The sequence below is a fragment of the Centropristis striata genome, chromosome 3 (genome assembly GCF_030273125.1).
Source record: "Centropristis striata isolate RG_2023a ecotype Rhode Island chromosome 3, C.striata_1.0, whole genome shotgun sequence".
Taxonomy (NCBI): domain Eukaryota; kingdom Metazoa; phylum Chordata; class Actinopteri; order Perciformes; family Serranidae; genus Centropristis; species Centropristis striata.
In genome coordinates this window covers 7,375,830-7,394,602 of record NC_081519.1, presented here as the reverse complement: position 1 = coordinate 7,394,602, position 18,773 = coordinate 7,375,830, and the positions used below count along the sequence as shown (strand labels likewise).

Genomic DNA, 18,773 nt, shown 5'->3' with positions numbered 1-18,773 from the left:
AGCCAGTTCAAAGATGTCTGATTGCTCTGTAAGACTAATCCTATTTCTGAGAGGACTTTCAGCCTTTTTCATCAGAGAATGATGAGACTGACAGAAAACACTGTAATCACATTTGACCTTTGGACCTTAAACATGGAGCGCACTCAAACCTGATCAGCAGGAGAAATTAAAGGCAACGTGACGGTTCGGCTCACAGGAACTGAGCTTTAACTGACTTCTGATCAGGTTCTTAGATTGAAATATGAGTGAGAGATCATAGATTTTTGTTACTGTGTGTCCTTGTTGTGATATTACAAGGAAAGCAAAATGTTTTTCCCCTTCTCCTGGATCCTGGGATCTTTTGAATGGATGTTTTTTGATTCAAACCCTGTAGACTGTTTTTTTCTAGGTGAGTTTAACAAAAAAAACAACTTAATTCTTACAGCTTCTATGTAAACCAATTTTTTTATGTATTTAGTTCTTGTCTGTGGTGTTCTTTGTGCTCCAAAGGTGTTGTGGGTGCATGTGGAGTATCAGTGCTGTGCAACTTGACAAGAGTTTACAACTTCCTTCAGTCATGCAGGTGAGTTTATTAAAAAAAGAAAATGGGAGAAAGGATCTTTTATGTGCAGTTTGTCTAAATTTTCTCCTCCACATAGTGATTCTGAGACTGAAACTGAAAGTAAACCGAGGTCACCCTCACATGGCAGTCAGCAGAGAGGAAACTGGACCACATCTCTGCAGTTCTGGTCCCTGGCGGTCCTGCTGTCCCTTGTGGGCTCAAAGGTTTCCTCTCTGATTGTGCTGGAGTTTTCTCTCAGAGCTGTTTCGGCCTGGGCCTCAGCAGGACTGGTGAGTCCTCAGAGCAGCTGATAACACATTGATTTTTTTACAGGCCAAAAGTTTGGACACACCTTCTCATTCAATGCGTTTCCTTTATTTTCATGACTATTTACATTGTAGATTCATCAAAACTATTAATGAACAAATGACGAATTATGTACTTAACAAAAAAGTGTGAAATAACTGAAAACATGTCTTATATAGTAAGCAAAGGGTGGTTACTTTGAGGAATCTAAAATACAAGACATGTTTTCAGTTATTTCACACTTTTTTGTTAAGTACATAATTCCATATGTGTTCATTCATAGTTTTGATGCCTTCAGTGAGAATCTACAATGTAAATAGTCATGAAAATAAAGAAAAACGCATTGAATGAGAAGGTGTGTGTCCAAACTTTTGCCCTGTACTGTATATGTGGGTGTACTTTCAGTGTTTTTTCTTGTGTTCATCATATCGACTTTTCTATGACCTTTTTTTCATTATCCAACCTGCTGTGTCTCTCAGGATGCCAATGGTAGAGGTCTGGACCTGCTCCTGATCCAGTGTCAGTTCTCCCTGGGATGTGCCCTCACATGCACTGTTGGCTTCCTCCATCAGGGGGCTCCACACAGCTCCCTCTGCCTGTGTCTGGCAGCTGCTCTGAGCTGGGCACTGGCAAGTGTCAGCCACGGTCTGTGGAGCCATGTGGCCAGACTCTACCCACTACACAGCAGAGAGCGTTACTGTGGGAAGTGCATCACCCTGCTGGCCTCAGGACACACCATACTGGCTTCTCTACAAAGAGCGGTTATCTTGGTCTTTGCTCTAGCAACTGTGGCTTCCACCGCTACGGTTTATGACCACTTCCTGTCCCAGAAGGATGCTCTGAAGCTTTGGACTCCACTGACACTCTGCTACACCCTGTTGGTGTTCTACATTCAAGGTGACTGTCCAGGAATTGTCTTTTGCAAGACTTCTGCAGAAAGAAAGATATTTCAATGAGATAAGATTACTAGTTTTGTCACCCATACACAATGACAAATACCAAAACAGAAACCAGTAAGATAAGTCACAGCAGACAAACTGCTACAACAACACAAGTACATCAGTCTGATACTGGCTTTGGTGGCCAATATAGTGATTATTTTTAGCTGGATTCAGAAACAGACCGTTTCTATGTAGATTATGGACCAATATGATCATGTTAAGGTACTTTATTAAATAATATTTAATATCATATATAATATCATAATTTGTATCTGCATCAGTTTAACCGGACAAAGTGTCTGTGTCTTTTCACAGAACTCAGCTTTCCAAGATTTTCCATCATCACAAGTTTAGATATAGACACATTTCACTCAGTTTACAGAGTAAATTAGTAAAGTAGTCTATCTGTACTGGTTACTTCAGTACTAAACTCTACTTTATTATTACAGATTACTATACATTAAATGTACAATGTATTATATTGTCAAGAAATCCTAGAAATGAACACTGAGGAAACAACGAATCAATTAAAACAAAAATAAATAGCTTAATTCACATAATTCTTGTCTATTCAGTTTATCAGTCAATTGCTGGCTAACTAAAAAAAAACAAAAAAAATAGCTTGAACTTTTTCTAAATCTGCCTTATATGTTCTGTAAAAAATAGGTTTGGGACAACTTCTCAGCTTATACAGATAGATGTCTAAATATCTGTGATGGGCCTAATAAATCAATCAGCTAAGCTAAAAAGACATAAATGATGCTTATGATGATTTGACCAATAAAACAATAAAAATGAAATAAGACCACAAAAATTTGCATTATGCTGTTGTCTAAGTACATTTACTCTAGTACTGTACTTGGGTACAATTTTGAGGTAACTGGACTTTATTTAAGTATTGTTATTTTATGTAAATGTATACTACTCAACTATATTTAGCTGCCAGCTTTAGTTACTTTTCAGGTCAAGATTTAACATTAAAAAAAACATGATCAAGTTAAAGTGATTGCACATTTTTCTTTAAATTAAACCTCATAAGAGTTTATTAAGTAGCTTAGTTTATTATGATCTTTACGAGATCAATTACAACAGTGCTTACATAAATGCATCAATGAAAACTATCTAATAATATATTAAGAATATATGAAACAATCTGAGTGGGGTCATTCTGCATTACAAGTACTTTTACTTTTGATACTTTAAGTGCATTTTGATGCTGATACTTTTGCACTTTTATTCAAGTAAGTTTTGAATGCAGGACTTTTACTTGTAGTGGAGTAATTTCACAGTGTGGTATTAGTACTTTTACTGAAGTAAAGGATCTGAATACTTCTTCCACCACTGGGGCACAACAGATGTTTTTGCGTTATTGTTTAACTTTCTGTTTTTCATTGGACACAGAGGATCAGCACCGGCAGACGGGCACGGAGGCTCTGCTGCACACTGTGGTGCTGCGACTGGGAGCCTTACTGGTGCTCATGCTGACGGTGGGCGACTGGTCTGATGTCCTCCATGTCCTCATCACTTTCCTGGGTGAAGCGGTCTGCCTGCTGCCCTCTCAGGACCTACTGAAGGCTGCAATAAAGGTCTGTGTGAATCACCTTTATCACTCACAGTTATTTTTATAAATACACTACCAGTCAAAGGTTGGACACACCTCAGGGCGTTCCCGGTGGCACACCTGGTAGAGCGCGTACCATAGAGGCATTGTCCCCGTAAGGGCGGCCCGGGTTCGAATCCGACTCGGAGCCCTTTCCCGCATGTCTTCCCCTCTGTCTCCCCCTTCACTCTGTCCTATCAATAAAGCCCAAAAATTACAAGAAAAATTCATCTCATTCAGTGTTCAGAACTATGATGGAACACGTGGAATTATGTAGTCAAACAAAATTAAAGGAATTAAAGGCAACGTGACTGTTCGGCTCACAGGAACTGAGCTTTAACTGACTTCTGATCAGGTTCTTAGATTGAAATATGAGTGAGAGATCATAGATTGTTGTTACTGTGTGTCCTTGTTGTGATATTACAAGGAAAACAAAATGTTTTTCCCCTTCTCCTGGATCCTGGGATCTTTTGAATGGATGTTTTTTTATTCAAACCCTGTAGATTGTTTTTTTCTAGGTGAGTTTAACACAAAAAAAAAACTTAATTCTTACAGCTTCTATGATGGAACACATGTGGAATTATGTAGTAAACAAAAAAAGTTAAACAAACTAGAATATGTTTTATATTTTAGATTCTTCAAAGTAGCCTTTAACCTTCTACTTTGATCCTCTCACACATTAAGAGTGCAAGAAATTCCACAAATTAACTTTTTCCAAGGCGCACCTGTTAACTGAAAATCATCAAGGTGATCAGCTCATGAATCTGACTGAGAGAATAACAGAAGTGTGCAAAGCTGTCATCAAAACAAGAGGTGCACTGTAACGAATTTCTGTAAGAAAACAGCCAAATTTTGACAGTAACATACTGTTTTCCATTAAAAAGGTATTATATTGTAGAAAACAATGCATTCTGGGCAATATTTATAGGTAGCTTGCCGTTTCCCATAAAATATAAAGATATATATCTATGATTTTTTCTAAGTCTCTTCTTGTCCACATTTTAATGGCTGTATTTTACGATACAGTCTATGATTTTACTTAACTACACATTCAGTACATGGTATATTAAAATAACTGAGGTTACAGTGAAGACAGCGCTTAATTTGTAGTAATTGGCTTTCAGACAGTAATATGCTCTATTTACAAAAAATGGCTGCATTGTTTACTGCAACAATATTGCAACTAGCTTCAGCACTATACTGTGTTTTAGTCTACTGTAAAAATCAATGAAATGCAGGATTTTACTGTAATTCAGTATGTGGTTTTATCACAGTAACATCCTGTAAAGTACATAACAGTAGAGGAACTGTAAATGCTGGCAACCCTGCTGCCAGTATTTTACTGTTAATTTACAAGACAATTGTTTACAGTGTGCAACTGTGAAGAATCTAAAATATAAAACATATTCTGGTTTGTTTAACAATAATTTTTTTACAACATAATTCCATGTGTGGTCTTTCATAGTTTTCATGTCCTTAGTATTAATCTACAGCATTGAAAATAATAATAAATAAATATAAACCATTGAATGAGAAGGCGTGTCCAAACTTTTGACTGGTGTATAATGTGTATAATTCATGGTTCTATTTCTGTATTTTTTATGTAACTGTTACTAGTTTGAATTGACATTTCATTGTCATGTGTCACCTTTAGGAAGAAGAAGACATGGGCTTTAGAAAACATGACCAGAGCTTCAGCCACAAAACAAGACAACACTCAATGAAAACATCATCAGATGACAGATGATGGACCTGAAATCTGCCTCAAATACCAGACTACCTCAAATGTCCAGATATGCTGATACTTGTTAACAATAAAATAATACAAATTGTAATTTTGGCTGCTGTTTTCTTTTCAGTATTGATTTTGTGTCCCAACTCAGGCAAAAGACTCACTTTAACTCATTATCCATGTTTTGTTGGAAAAAGTTAGTTTTACCATCAGTCTGTGATTTATTCACATCCTATATAACTCTTTTTTTAATTATTTTTTTTTATTAACATTTTTATTATTATACAACATAAGATAGACACAATACAACCACAAAAAAACACAATATAATAGATCAGACATAACAAACCACAACAAACACCACAAGACACGCATACATACACATACACTCATATACAAAATCAAATTACAAACACAAATGGGGAAGGGGGGGGCAGTACTGTACCATTGCAATTAATTGTTCTTTTCAAAATCATGTTCATTTCATAATCTTTTTCAAGTTAATTTGCATGGAAATAAGGTGACAATGTGACAGTGGGCTCTTACAGGGCTGCAGAGCAAGGGTCCTTCCTCATCTCACATTTGGAATTCTGTGATAATTCCCATAACTTCCATAACATCCTCTATAACTCTTGAATCTCTGGGCTCAGTCTATCACTCTGCCTTGACATTTCTTAACGGAGATATCTATACACATCACTGTATTTTATACGATGAGGTTGGGTGTTCTTTTCTCCATAGATATGTGATAGTTACTGGTACTGTTTTATTTTATCTATAGAGTCGTAACTGGAAAATGACCATAAGACTTCCCAGAGTTGCTTCATCACTTCATCATAGACTTTATCAGAAACGCTCTACTGACTCTCACTAGGTCTGAACTTGTTCCTTGTTACTTACTGTACAATTTTATGAGACAAATAAATACATTTACTGGAAACACTGCTTTTAGTTTTAGTGCACCTGTTTCCTGGAACAGATGCAGCCCCTCCTTAAAATAAAGTCACTCACAACTTTTAGACATTTTACAAATGTTCAAACCTCTGCTTGTTATTGACTATTTTCAACCTCAATTGCCAAAGCTGAGGCCGATTTGCATGACTGTGTCTAATTTAACATGTTAAATATCCTAATTTATGAAATGATCTTACCTCATTGGAAAGTTTTCAATGTTTTATTATTATTTTGATAATTACGTTGCTTCTTCTCTGTTAGTATATCACTTTATTGTTGTTTTGTTTCCCTTTTCTTTGTTTTTGTAATTTACTAATGGTAAATGAGGGTTGCCCCTCAATGATCTCTCCAGTGTGAATAGGTGAATTATGCAACTACGGGCACAGACATGCAAAGGCTTACCCACTCTTCCACACAGGAGCAAGACAGACTCTTTTTGTGGTTGTTTTGTGTCTCATTGTAGTTATTTTGCTTTTTTGTGATTTTGTGTCTGTGGCAATTTTGGTCTTAAATGTTTCTTTGTAGTAATTTATGTGTCTTTGTAGTTGTTTTGTGTTTCTTTGTAGTCTTTTTGTATCTCTGTATTCGTTTTGTCTTCCTTTGTAGTCAATTGACTCTTTATCATCAGTTTGCTTCTCTTGTAGATGTTTTGTGTTTATTTGTAGTTGTTTAGTGTCTCTTTGTGGTTGTTTTGTGTATCTTAGAAGTTGTTTTGTAACTTTGAAGTAAGTTTTGTCTTTCTTTATAGTCATCCGTCTCTTTGTAGACGCTTTGCACCTCTTTGAAGTTGTTTAGTTTCCCTTTGTGCTAGTTTCCTGACTCTTTGCTGTCATTTGTGTCTCTTCAAGGTTGTTTGAGTGACATTTTGCAGGTGAAGGCTTGAGGGGCCCCTGATTCTTTGGGCCCCTGGGCCTTTGCCTCTTAGGCCTGTTCAGTAATCCATCCAAAGATTTGGGTACAGTAACACTATTTCTCACTGAGAAGTGGTGTTTCCGCCCCTGCAGATGTTTGCAGTCAGGAAATCAACATCCATCATGTTTGTGAACATGCATTTGTCATCCTTTTTCCTGTCTGCCGTGTTTGTTCCTGTTCCTTTCCCTTTGTTTCCCTTCATCACAGTTCCGTTTTTGTCGTGTGCCTCCAAGTAGATAAAAACAGAGGTTAAAAGTGAAAACTTATATCATGAAGTTGGTGAGTATATTGCAATGTCATGCTGTAGAAGCAGTGAAGATTTTCAGAGGGTATAATGAGGATTTTGGCTGTTTGGGGGGCGGAGCGTGGAGGTCTGGGGATTGTGTCATCAGCAGGCATGCTCCCTCCTGCAACTGTGACATCACTGCAGCATTCCTTTCCACAGAGCTAGAACAACAGAGACCCCCATCACTCTCCTCATCTCCGTCTCCTGTTAACCCTCTCTCACACATTCCCTTTCCTTCCACACTGACCCACATCGATCAGTTTTCACTCAACACGTAGTTCCTCGCTCCATCCTTACTTTCGGCTCTGAAGAAAAGAGAGAGGGGAGTAGACCCCAGAAGGTTTGGCTCCGGAAACTAGCCACAATATTTGCTGATCGGCAGACCTGATATTGCTTAGACTCACTCTGGTGGATAGCAGCAAACACAACAAAGCAGCTTTTTCATAGCTCTCACAGACATCACTCACTGTCCCAGCCCCCCTCTCCTAATACACCAATATCTCCTCTTGCACAATGCCCTGATTCATTGCACTGTAATGCTGCGGCTCCTTTACGGCTGCTCTCAACCACAAAAGCTCCATCAGGAGATGAAGCCCACCACACATTATCAGACGTCGATGGGGCACAAATGGAAGCAATGCCATGTGACACTGATAGTGAGTCAAGGCTAAAGTGATATAATGTAGTGGGGGAAGGGAAGAAGGAAAGAGGGAGAAGAAAAAAGGAGGCAGACTCAATGAGGGAGGTAGGGAAAATAAAGCTGACAGAACAATAAGGCAGAGCTGCACAGGAGAGAGAAAGAGGACAGTTTGAGATAGAGAGTTGCTGGAAAAGGCAGGTACAGTCACATCCTGCTGACATGCAAAAAGATAAAGGAGTGGCAGGAGGCTGTGTGTCTGTTACCTCAAGATATACTTTATGGTGCTGCATATTGTTTATGAAAAGTCTGTGTGCTTTTGGTTTGATTGCACAACTGTTGCAAAACTTTCTTTGTTTGTCTACGTGCATGCATGCCAGTGTATTGGTGCGTGTGTGTGTCTGCCAAGTTGTTCATAGTAGATGAATGTGTCATGTTTTTTACTGCGCTATGCCCGAGATTAACTGTTCACCTTTTACGGTCGGGAGGGAGGTGGTATTGTCATTCAGCCAGAGAAGGAGGAGGGGTCGACGGACGAGAAAGCTGGGGAGGGAGGTTCAGAAGGAAAAGGAGTGGCCTTCTGCTGATAGTCGTCCTCTCTGCCGGAGTAAAGTCTTCTCTCAGTGGCAGCTCAAAGGAGGGAAAACAAACCAGGAGTTTGGAGATACAGAGCAGGGAAGGAGAAAGAAGAAAAGACAGAGCTGCCTTCAAACCGCATTTTCTCCCCAGGTATGTAATGGCAGCTCACAGCCAGAGTGAGTGGGGTTTAAAGGAAACAGATGATTCAAGTTTTTGCTTTCTGCCTCTAACACCATTCATTATGGATAATGAGAGCTGTGCGAGTGTGAATTTACCTCTCTAAAGTGAGACTGAGCACTCCCACAAAGTTGACTGAGAGGGTGTGTGCACTTAGATTCAACATTATTGAGATGGGAGGGATAAAAGGTCATGTTAACTATTAGTATGTTTCATTATTGCTCCAAAAGATCAAGTAAGCTGTTGAGTCTGTGATGTGTTTCTATAAAACATTAAATGTTGCCAGCAGTCTTGAGTGTAGATAGTAACTGTTCTGTCCTCCTGTTAGGCTGTATGAGGGTTTTATACAGTCATGGCATCAGCAGCTTCACCAAAAAGGATGGTGTCCTCTGTCTTCATCACTCTGTCGTCTCCTCACCAAGCCACTGTGACACAGCAGCAGCCCGTCCTCAAAGCTCACGGCGCCCCGGCCAGAGACAAGCAGCAGAGCGCCGTACGAATCAGCCCAGCTGACAACATCCCTGCAGTAAGACATAAGAAAGAGGACCACTCACAGGCTGAGTCTTATGGCAGCAAAGACAGCAAAGACCGGACTCCTACGACAGCCCCAGCCCAAGCTTCAGATCTTCAGAGCCCAAAACCTGGCCCCCAGCCTGGACCAAGCAGAGGAAAGCTGCAAGAACACAGCAGAGATGCTGCAGGTATTCATGACACAAAATTATTTTTCTTATTGGATTCAACACAAACTGGACAAAGTTAGAGTACCTGAATATATTCAGATCCTGAGGCCTGGCTGATATATGTTTTAGTCCATAACTTTTCTAGAATTTCTTACCCTTATTTTAAGAGGTCAGATATTGTTTAAAGGGTAGCTTCTCTGCTTCTACAAATCAACGTCTGTTTTGTAAGTCTTGGGGGGTACGACTGCATATGTGCCAAAATGTACAAATGCTGCTAAATTGCCTCAGGTGATGTCACTTGAGTCAGCATAAGTTGAAGCTGAAGAGTGCAAGATTTAAAAAAAAAAAAAAAAAAACCCAAAACTGCAGGTGTGGGGTTAGACAGATTTAGCACTTGCCTTGTCGTACCTTGTCTGTACAACACCCGAAACTCAGACCAAACTGTCAGCAGCCGAGTTGTATTGTGGGTATTGTAGGCTCAAGGTTTTGGCAAGAAAGTATGGATATGAAAAAAAAAGAGAGAGACGGTGTTTAAGGAATGCAATGCTGAATCAGTATATTACTATCAGGACCGGTTCTAGGCAGGCATGTATGAGGGGGCAGTCAGAAATGTGAAGGGGGCATCATGTGTACACATCATGCTCCAGCACTTTTTTTTCTGTGCTTATAGTAACGATGCTTTCTTCATTGAAAGGGGTCTATGTGTTCAAACCCAACCTGGAGAAGTGTATTACACTTTGTGAGGCCTCTACCTTCAGACCTGTCCAGGTGTCCCACCAGAAGACTAAGCTCCTGCTGGTTTAGCTCTTAAGGTCACTGAGGCACGCAAACCCCCTGACCACAATAAGGTGGCAACCCCTCAGGGGGGAAACTGAAAAATAAAAAATAAAATAAATGAATAAAATAAAACATCCTTCATCCAGATTTCAACCAACAATCGTGTATTGTGTGTCCCTTTTTCGGTGGATTTTTCCAAATTTTGTCAAATTGTAATGTATATTAATTTTCTGAGTATATTAAAATGTGCTTTTTCAACTTCTAAAATTTTGATTTGAGGGGGCATTTATTTAAGGGGGCTCGGCCCCCTCTTGCCCAGGGTAGAGCCGGCCTCGATTACTATTATTTAATTGGAAAAAAACATTCTCAACCCTCTTCTCACATTCAGGATGTATTGTAGGCTATTCCATCAGGCTGAAAAAGATAGTGTATAAGTGTTATCTCCAAGGAACAGCTGCTAATTTTGATCACATTGAGCTTCCTTTATTAGGAACATGCAGTGAAAATAGTCACTGTAGTTTCACCATGAGGAGCAAAACACACACTCAGAGGACACAATCTCATCCTCATCAGCTTCTATTTTTGTCATTTTTTAATATTCATTTCTCATTACCCTTAGTTATTCTCTATTTTTTTTTGTCTTTTTGGGGGGTGGTGGTACTTCCTCCATGTATATTTATATATTGTCTTGGGTGTCATTTTAATCCTGAATTTTAAGAAAGTTTAGTGCTTACTTCAAACTTAAATAAAAAGCATCTGTGTAAGTTGCTACAAAGTGACTTCAAATAATAATATTCCTCGTCACACAGAGCTCTTCCCGCCTCCTCCTTCTCCTCCCCCTGCTGCTGCACTGCCTTCACCTCTGGAAACATCAGTCTCTGAAGAACCAGCACTTCCACCGCCTCCTCCTGCCGAGACGCCCCTCTCCCACCCTCTGACCCCAGGCCAGCAGCCAGTTTACAACAGAGAGGTATGCAGACTTCCGTCACATTAACATAACTCCAATGTTCATACCACTGTTATTCATGTTATTTATAAATAAACTCACCAGAGAAGAAAAGTATTTATTTTCCCCACTGTGAAGGATTACAACTTTCCACAGCTTTTACAGATACAGTAATGTGTTGTACAGTGGTTGTAAAGAGTTATCTGCAAAACACATTATAAGGGGAAAACAGCTGTCTTTTAGATATGAATGGATGATCAAAAACATTTTATGAGGTGTACACATTTTCTCCTCTCATACGGAGCACTTTCCAAACTGTACATATCTTTATAAGAGACTTTTAGTTCCAATCATTCCAGCTCCATTACTGTGCAGAAACAATGAAGGATTACAGCAGGAGGTCAAAAAATATGAGAAATATGTTTTCTAAACTGTTTGCCCTTACAAATGATCCACTGTGTTATAGAGCTATTGTTTGTGTTTCATTATATTTGATAAATGATGAGACGAAAATCACCTTGATGCCCAAAACCTATTAGTTATATAATTCCTGACTGTGAATGCTCACATACACCTTCAGGTTTTTGTAGCCAGGTGCATAGAAGGAAATCTCCATCTACAAGAGATTTCCGCACACTGTCCTTCAATTTTCCAGAAACTTTATTGAGTAATGCAACGTTTGGTAGGTGTCTTCTGGTAAACCAAGACTAATGGACTGATTGTCTGACTGCCCTTAAATTGGCCTCAGCTGTTATTAGGGCCACGGGGCACACACACACACACACACACACAGGTAACTTCATGTGATTTTAATTACACACACACACACACACACACACACACACACACACACACACACACACACACACACACACACACACACACACACACACACACACACACATTTTGAGGTTAAAGGGCATAGTTTGAAATCTCTGAAGAATCTCATCATAGCCCCTGTGGCCCTTTCAGAATTTCCCCAGAGGAAATTTTTTAGTTGACTATTGCTGTCTAAATGTTTTTTTGTTCTGGTGTAGTGGTTTGCACTTTCGCCTCAAAGCAAGAGGGTTGTGGGTTTGAATCTAGCTTAAGGGATTTGCATGTTCTCTCTGGGTCCTCTGGCTTCCTCCCACAGTCCAAAAACATGCAGTTTAGGATTAATTGATTACTCTAAATTGTCCATAGGAGTGAATGAGAGCGTGAGTGGTTATCTGTCTTTATGTGTCAGCCCTGTAATAGTCTGGTTTCCAGTTTGGTCAAAAAAATGTTACAGATTTAGGGCTTAAAGAAGTTGAGTCTTACGATATTTTTTAACTCTAATGTTGAATAAAGATTGACATACTGACAGTACTGCAGCTTTGCAAATTTCATAGAGTAAGAAGAGCTTGATATTACAAACTTTCTCAATATTCTGACACAACTTTAGTAAATGTTAGTGTTTGAGAACCAAAACTTTTTTGATACCATTTTATTTTTACCTGTGAAAAAATTAAAGGATAATCAGAATCTGTCTGTACTGTTTCCGTTAGTTAAAAGCTGCAGACGAATGCATGTTGGAAAATTTTTAAACAATAAGCTGAAATAGAGTGAAGTTTAAAAATGATTGTACCTATAAGGAGTGGTGGAAGAAGTATTCAAATCCTCAGTAATAATTCCACACTGTGAAATTAGTCCACTACAAATAGAAGTCCTGCATTCAAAACTAACTTATGGTACAAACATTTCAAAATGTACTTAAAGTATCAAAAATACAAGTACCCGTTATGCAGAATGTCCCCACTCAAATGTATTATGAAATAAAGTTACATAAATGGTTACATAAAAGTAAAGTACAAGAAACCTCAAAATTGTACTGAAGTACTTGACACTTTACACCACTGCCTATCAGTCCTGATTCAGTTGATAGATAGATAGATAGATAGATAGATAGATAGATAGATAGATAGATAGATAGATAGATAGATAGATAGATTACTTTATTCATCCCCGAAGGGAAATTCGGTTGTCACAGCAGTCCGGTATTCAAGTACAATAAAATACAATAGAATAAAATACTGAGGTAGCATAAATAAAAACAACAGTAGAAAAAAAACAACAGTAGAAAAAAAACACAGAACAGAACAAGAACATTGGATGACTCTTGTGTATCATTTACAGTCGCTCCTGAGGCCACTGTTTCAGTTTAAAGTTTCGTTTTACATTGACAATGTGCTTTACATTTAAGGTGGAAACAAGTACACCATCTAGTGGGTTAAAACAAGATGAACAATCCCACGGGATCCATAAAAATGGCCAAGACATGAGCAGTGAGAGTCGAGGTAACTTGATCTCTATTTACACGGCTTTAAACAGTTGCAGTTTGACAATATAGATATTATTATAACCCTCTTTTGACATTTGATGCTTGTGTTTGATACAGACGTTTGTGGCTTCTGTCGGAAACCTGTGACTCTCTCTGAACGTGCAATAGAGGCCTTAAAGAGGACGTACCACGCCGGTTGTTTCCAGTGTCGATCTTGTCACATCCCTCTGGGGGGTAAAGAGTTCTACAACAAGGCAGGAATCCCACTTTGTGAAGACTGCTACCAGGTAGATCAAAGTCAATACAGACTCCACTACAGGATGCTTTTAAAGCTGCAAATATAAATAGAAACCTCTCCGATGTTTTTGCATGCTCATGTAAGCTTTGCACCAATGCTAAGTGTTTCCCAACGACTGCTGCAATGCTTTACATGTTCTAATTGTGGGTGTTCAACACCTTCCTGCTTTCTCTTACTGTTCAAAGGAATTAAGACCAACTTGCATAGACTTGAAATCCATTCATCACAGCAGGGCTGCAACTAATCATTATTCTTCATTGTTGATTAAAAGGCACAGTAGTGATTCTAGAGAAAAATGGTCTCATGTCATAATTACTGATGCTTTGGGTTGGTGAGATTTAATCCCAGGTCAGCAAATTCTAACATGTTAGGATGAGACTCGACTGTATTTCTCCAGAATCACATACTGCACCTTTTTATTTCCTTGATCAATGGAAAATTTTGGCCCAAAATAAAAAATGGTAAAAAGCATTAGTTCAAAAATATTCAGATGAGTAAAGAAACCACAAAATGTTCTTATCAAAAAAAGATGGAATCAGATCATTTAATCTTCTCAAACTGGTTAATTGATTATCAAAATAGCTGGTGATTAATTATAATAATTGACAACTTATTGATTAATCTTTGCAGCTCTACATCACAGTTAACATTGGGTCATGAGTTTTAAGTGTCAGGGTTATGTATCATTACTAAGCTGTTGCAACTGGAGATTGAATTGAAGTCTGACTGAAAAAAAAGATAAATTGATTATATTCATTGTGATGGATTACATTTCTCTACAGTAAATTTGAAAATTCACAGATAACAATAATAATTATATTTTAGCATTAAAAGTATCATTTCAGTGAAATAAATGTTATACTGGTGTATTAACCATGACAGAAACATAAAAAATGCTTTAGGTAATTACTAATGCTGTTAATTTAGGACAGCTGTGGCATAAACTGGTGGTCTAATACATTTGTTAAGCATTACACTAAGGCTAAGATTTCTTCTTGTGTTCTTTTATTGTTGCTATCTTGATCTGTTTTATTTGTTGTATGTATTTTCTATTGACATATACAGTATTACTCTCTTCTAGAGTTATTCTTTATATTTACTGCATATTTACCTTCCGCTGTAATGCCTGGATGACCTGCTGTACTGCTGTAACCAGTGGGATCAATAGAGTAGCTCTATCAGTGTACAGAAATGTATTCCATTGAACATTTATCTCTGTCTCGTAGGCCAGTCTGGAGCTCTGCTGGGCGTGTGGCGAGGTTATCAAAGATTATGTGATCCGTGCACTGGAGCGAGCCTACCATCGTTCTTGTTTCATCTGTGCGACATGTAAACAGCACATCGGAGGGCAATTTGCTCAGGGAGAGGTCGGAGAAGTTTATTGCCTCCAGGACTATTACAGGTAAGTGAGGGCAGCCTCACACGAGAAATATCCTTTACACAATTCACCAAAGAGGTTTTGTGAGATATGACATCAACAAACTGCTTTTAAACAGGGTTCCTACAGTGGCTGGAAACCCTTGAAACATTTCAGTTTAAATGTAATGTTTTCAAGGTTTGAAAAGGGCTTTGATATTGAATAAAGTGCTTGAAACTGCTTAAAAAATGATGATATAGGAAGCATAAGATAGGGTGCAAACTCATCATGGGTGAAAAAAGGTGAAAAAAGATGTAAACAGAACTCCCTTGGGAATAACATTTGTTAAATAACAGTATTTAAATGTTGGCTATACAGTAGATTTTACCATGAGGATACGGGGAAAATTACAAAACATAATTTTGGTTGTTTATAGCACAATAAAATCTAATTTAAAGTGAGGAAAAAGTAAAATAATCAGTTGATTTTATATGAACACACCCAAATAATCAATGTATTTTATATACTGCATGTTCATCCATCAATCCATCCATCCATCCATCCATCCATCCATTTTCATCTGCTTATCTGGGGCCGGGTCACGGGGTCAGCAGGCTAAGCAAAATATTCCAGGCGTCCCTCTCCCCAGCCACAATGTCCAGCTCCTCCTGGGGGACCCCGAGGCATTCCCAGGCCATGCAAGAGATATAATCTCTCCAGTGTGTTCTGGGTCAATGGCATAATTACCCTTGCTGTAATATGCTGGAAAAGTTTCTAAATGCACCTTTAAAATGCTTGAAAAGTGCCTGAATTAAACTTAAAAACTAAACTAAAAGATTTTGGAACCCTGTTTTAAAGTTGTTTTAATGTATTTGTTCACCTTGTATAAATCACTTTCCATTCAGTGGTGAAATGTAACTAAGTACATTTACTCAAGTACTGTACTTAAGTACAATTTTGAGATACTTGTACTTTACTTGAGTATTTCCATTTTATGCTACTTTATACTTCTACTCCACTACATTTTGAGGCAAATATAATACTTTTTACTCCACTACATTTAGCTGACAGCTTGAGTTACTTTTCAGGTCGAGATATAACATAAAAAACATGATCAATTTAAAGTGATCAGACATTTTTTTTTATTAAACCTCATAACAGGAATATATAGTAGTAAAAATTAGCCCTACCTTGAGAAAATTAAACGTTTACATAAATGCATAAATAATAAGAACAATCCAATAATATATTTAGAATATATAAAACAATCTGAGCGAGGCCATTCTGCAAAACAATTAATTTTACTTTTGATACTTTAAGTACATTTTAAAGCTGATATTTTTGTACATTTACTTCAGTAAGTTTGAATGCAGGAATTTTACTTGAAGTGGAGTAATTTCACAGTGTGGTATTAGTACTTTTACTAAAGTAAGGGATCTGAATACTTTTCCACCACTGTACAACACAGTTTTGTTGCCTTGCCTTGTCTGATATTGTCTTTCCTCCAAAACATTGTCCGTAAAGGAAGTATGCTCCAAAGTGTGACGTCTGCAACCAGCTAATCATCCCAAAAGAAGACGGTACTGACAGCTACAACGTCCAATGCCTGGGACGCTCGTACCACGAGAACTGCTACAGATGTGAGGTAGGTGTTGTGCAAGCGGACAGTGTGTTCTGTACAGACACAGTGATAAGATAAGAATTAAGTCATATCTTATCTCTTATCTTAGCTTATAAGCATGCACACACACACACACACACACACACACAGAGAGATCACCACCTCTCTCTCTTATTATCTGCAGGTCTGTGCCATCAAGCTGTCTACAGAACCAAATGAGCGCGGCTGCTATCCTCTGAATGGGAAGCTGCTCTGCAAGCCTTGCCATGTGAACCTGGTTTCTGGGCAGCACTAACATTGACCTCACAGCCTGGGATTAACTACAGCTGATGGACAAGTGCCACGGGAACCAGCAACAAAAGACGGAAGACTTTAATTAAGACTGTGGAATACAAATGTCTCATATTCTCCAATAGAAAAAATAATGACAATTTCTTTTTCTTCTTTTTTTACAATATATCATTCCTCCTTTTCTTCTTTTATACTTGATAATTTTGCACTCAGTAAACTTCAAAATGCACCAAATATATTTATGCAAAAGCCTTTACAAACACGTACGGCGAGCCTTATTTGAGTTTCTGTAAATTTGAATCAGTATACTGTTTCTCAATCACATTAACCCTTTATATACAAAAATAAAACTTTATATTAGAAAAAAAATGTTTATATAAAAGTAAACTAATATATTTTATCTTGAGGCAGGCTCCAACATTACACATACACCAAGTATTACAATGTGATGAAAGAATAACAATTTAAGTCACAATTGTGTGACTGGTAAAAAAAAATTTGACTACAAACTTTAGAGATTTCATAAAAAGTAGTGTGTAACAGAGCACAATGCACATGTTAAACAGAAATAGACTGCTTTAATGATGTGGTTGTATTCATATTTTTAACACTTTTTTTGCCTAATAGAACTATTCACATTGATTTGAAATTTACAATATTAAAGAGGACATATTATGCTTATTTTCATTTGTTTTTTTGATTTATACTAGAACATGTTTACATGCTTTAAAATAAAAAATACTGTATATGTCTCTGTCTCTGTCTTAGTGCCCAACCAAATCTGCTGTGATTGATTTGTGAGAAAAATATCTTTACTTTTGCATAATTCTCCAGTCAATGGCGGAAATATTCAGATGTTCAAATGTGTTAAAATGCTGAAAAAGTGAGTTTTCATAATATGTCCCCTTTAAAGTCTTATTCAAATCCCATCTGAATTATTTTTGTTATTTATACTCTCAACATGACATGTTTGTGGGATTATATTTCTTTGTATCAGAATTAAACATTTATTAAGACATTTTCTGGAAAAAGTGATTTGTAATTTATGTTTTTACTAGTCACACTCACACAATATTACAATAGTGGTTTGCCACCATTTTCTTATCTGCCTTTTAAAGTGAGATTATGACTTTTCTTTCATGAATCTAATTAAAAGCTTAACAGTCTGATTCAAGCAGTTTAAAAAGAAAACAACTCTGCTGAAATCACAGTTCCAAACACTGTGGCTGACCTGGACATAAATCTGATAATGGCAGGCATATCTCAACACTCTACATGTCTGACTAGGACATTTATGATGCACATTATTCTCTATTTTATAGATTTAACCGAAAATGAATTTATTGAAAAAAGAGTGAAATAATTACAATATTGACTTATGTATGATAAAAGGACATGACCATGACCATTTTGGCTCAGCTTCGGGTTTGTTTACTTAATAATGTCACCAAGACTTTAGCCACATGGTGCCAGATAAACAGCAGGGATTTGCAGACTATTATAAGACTTGGGCATAGTGCCTAAGCATGTTTTCACAGTGCCTAACTGAATGAACAGAAATAAAAGTACTCAGACACATTTAATTGTAATCTCTGGTGTATTGCTTTATTTATTTAGGAATTTCACATTCACAAAGGGGGTACTTCCATTATAATGCTGTTATATTATAATTATATCAGTGGCATACATTGGTCTTCAAATTAGGACGATATCATTTAGCGCAATCATTTCTGGAATAATTTCTGTTCTAACAAACACAGGTATCAGGACAGGCCTAGGCAGCAAGTTTTGTCTTGTGTGGACAAACTAGCCTGTTATTGAAAAACATTACTGGGG

At 37.6% G+C, this 18,773-nt stretch overlaps 2 protein-coding genes across 2 annotated transcripts; both read left to right on the top strand.

The window, feature by feature from the left end:
• Positions 1–4: 4 nt before the first annotated feature.
• Positions 5–5,198, top strand: LOC131968781 (transmembrane protein 82-like). The gene is made up of 6 exons (XM_059329806.1): positions 5–388; positions 490–562; positions 639–831; positions 1,327–1,744; positions 3,190–3,374; positions 5,043–5,198. Exons 1-6 carry the CDS (start codon positions 307–309, stop codon positions 5,133–5,135), a joined length of 1,044 nt encoding a protein of 347 aa, XP_059185789.1. The 5' UTR covers positions 5–306; the 3' UTR covers positions 5,136–5,198.
• A 3,282-nt stretch (positions 5,199–8,480) lies between these two features.
• On the top strand, positions 8,481–18,312 carry fblim1 (filamin binding LIM protein 1). The gene is made up of 8 exons (XM_059329578.1): positions 8,481–8,638; positions 8,994–9,366; positions 10,932–11,092; positions 13,293–13,386; positions 13,488–13,657; positions 14,895–15,070; positions 16,550–16,670; positions 16,831–18,312. The coding sequence occupies exons 2-8, from the start codon at positions 9,018–9,020 to the stop codon at positions 16,939–16,941; spliced, it is 1,182 nt and encodes a 393-aa protein (XP_059185561.1). The 5' UTR covers positions 8,481–8,638; positions 8,994–9,017; the 3' UTR covers positions 16,942–18,312.
• The last annotated feature ends 461 nt before the right edge of the window (positions 18,313–18,773 follow it).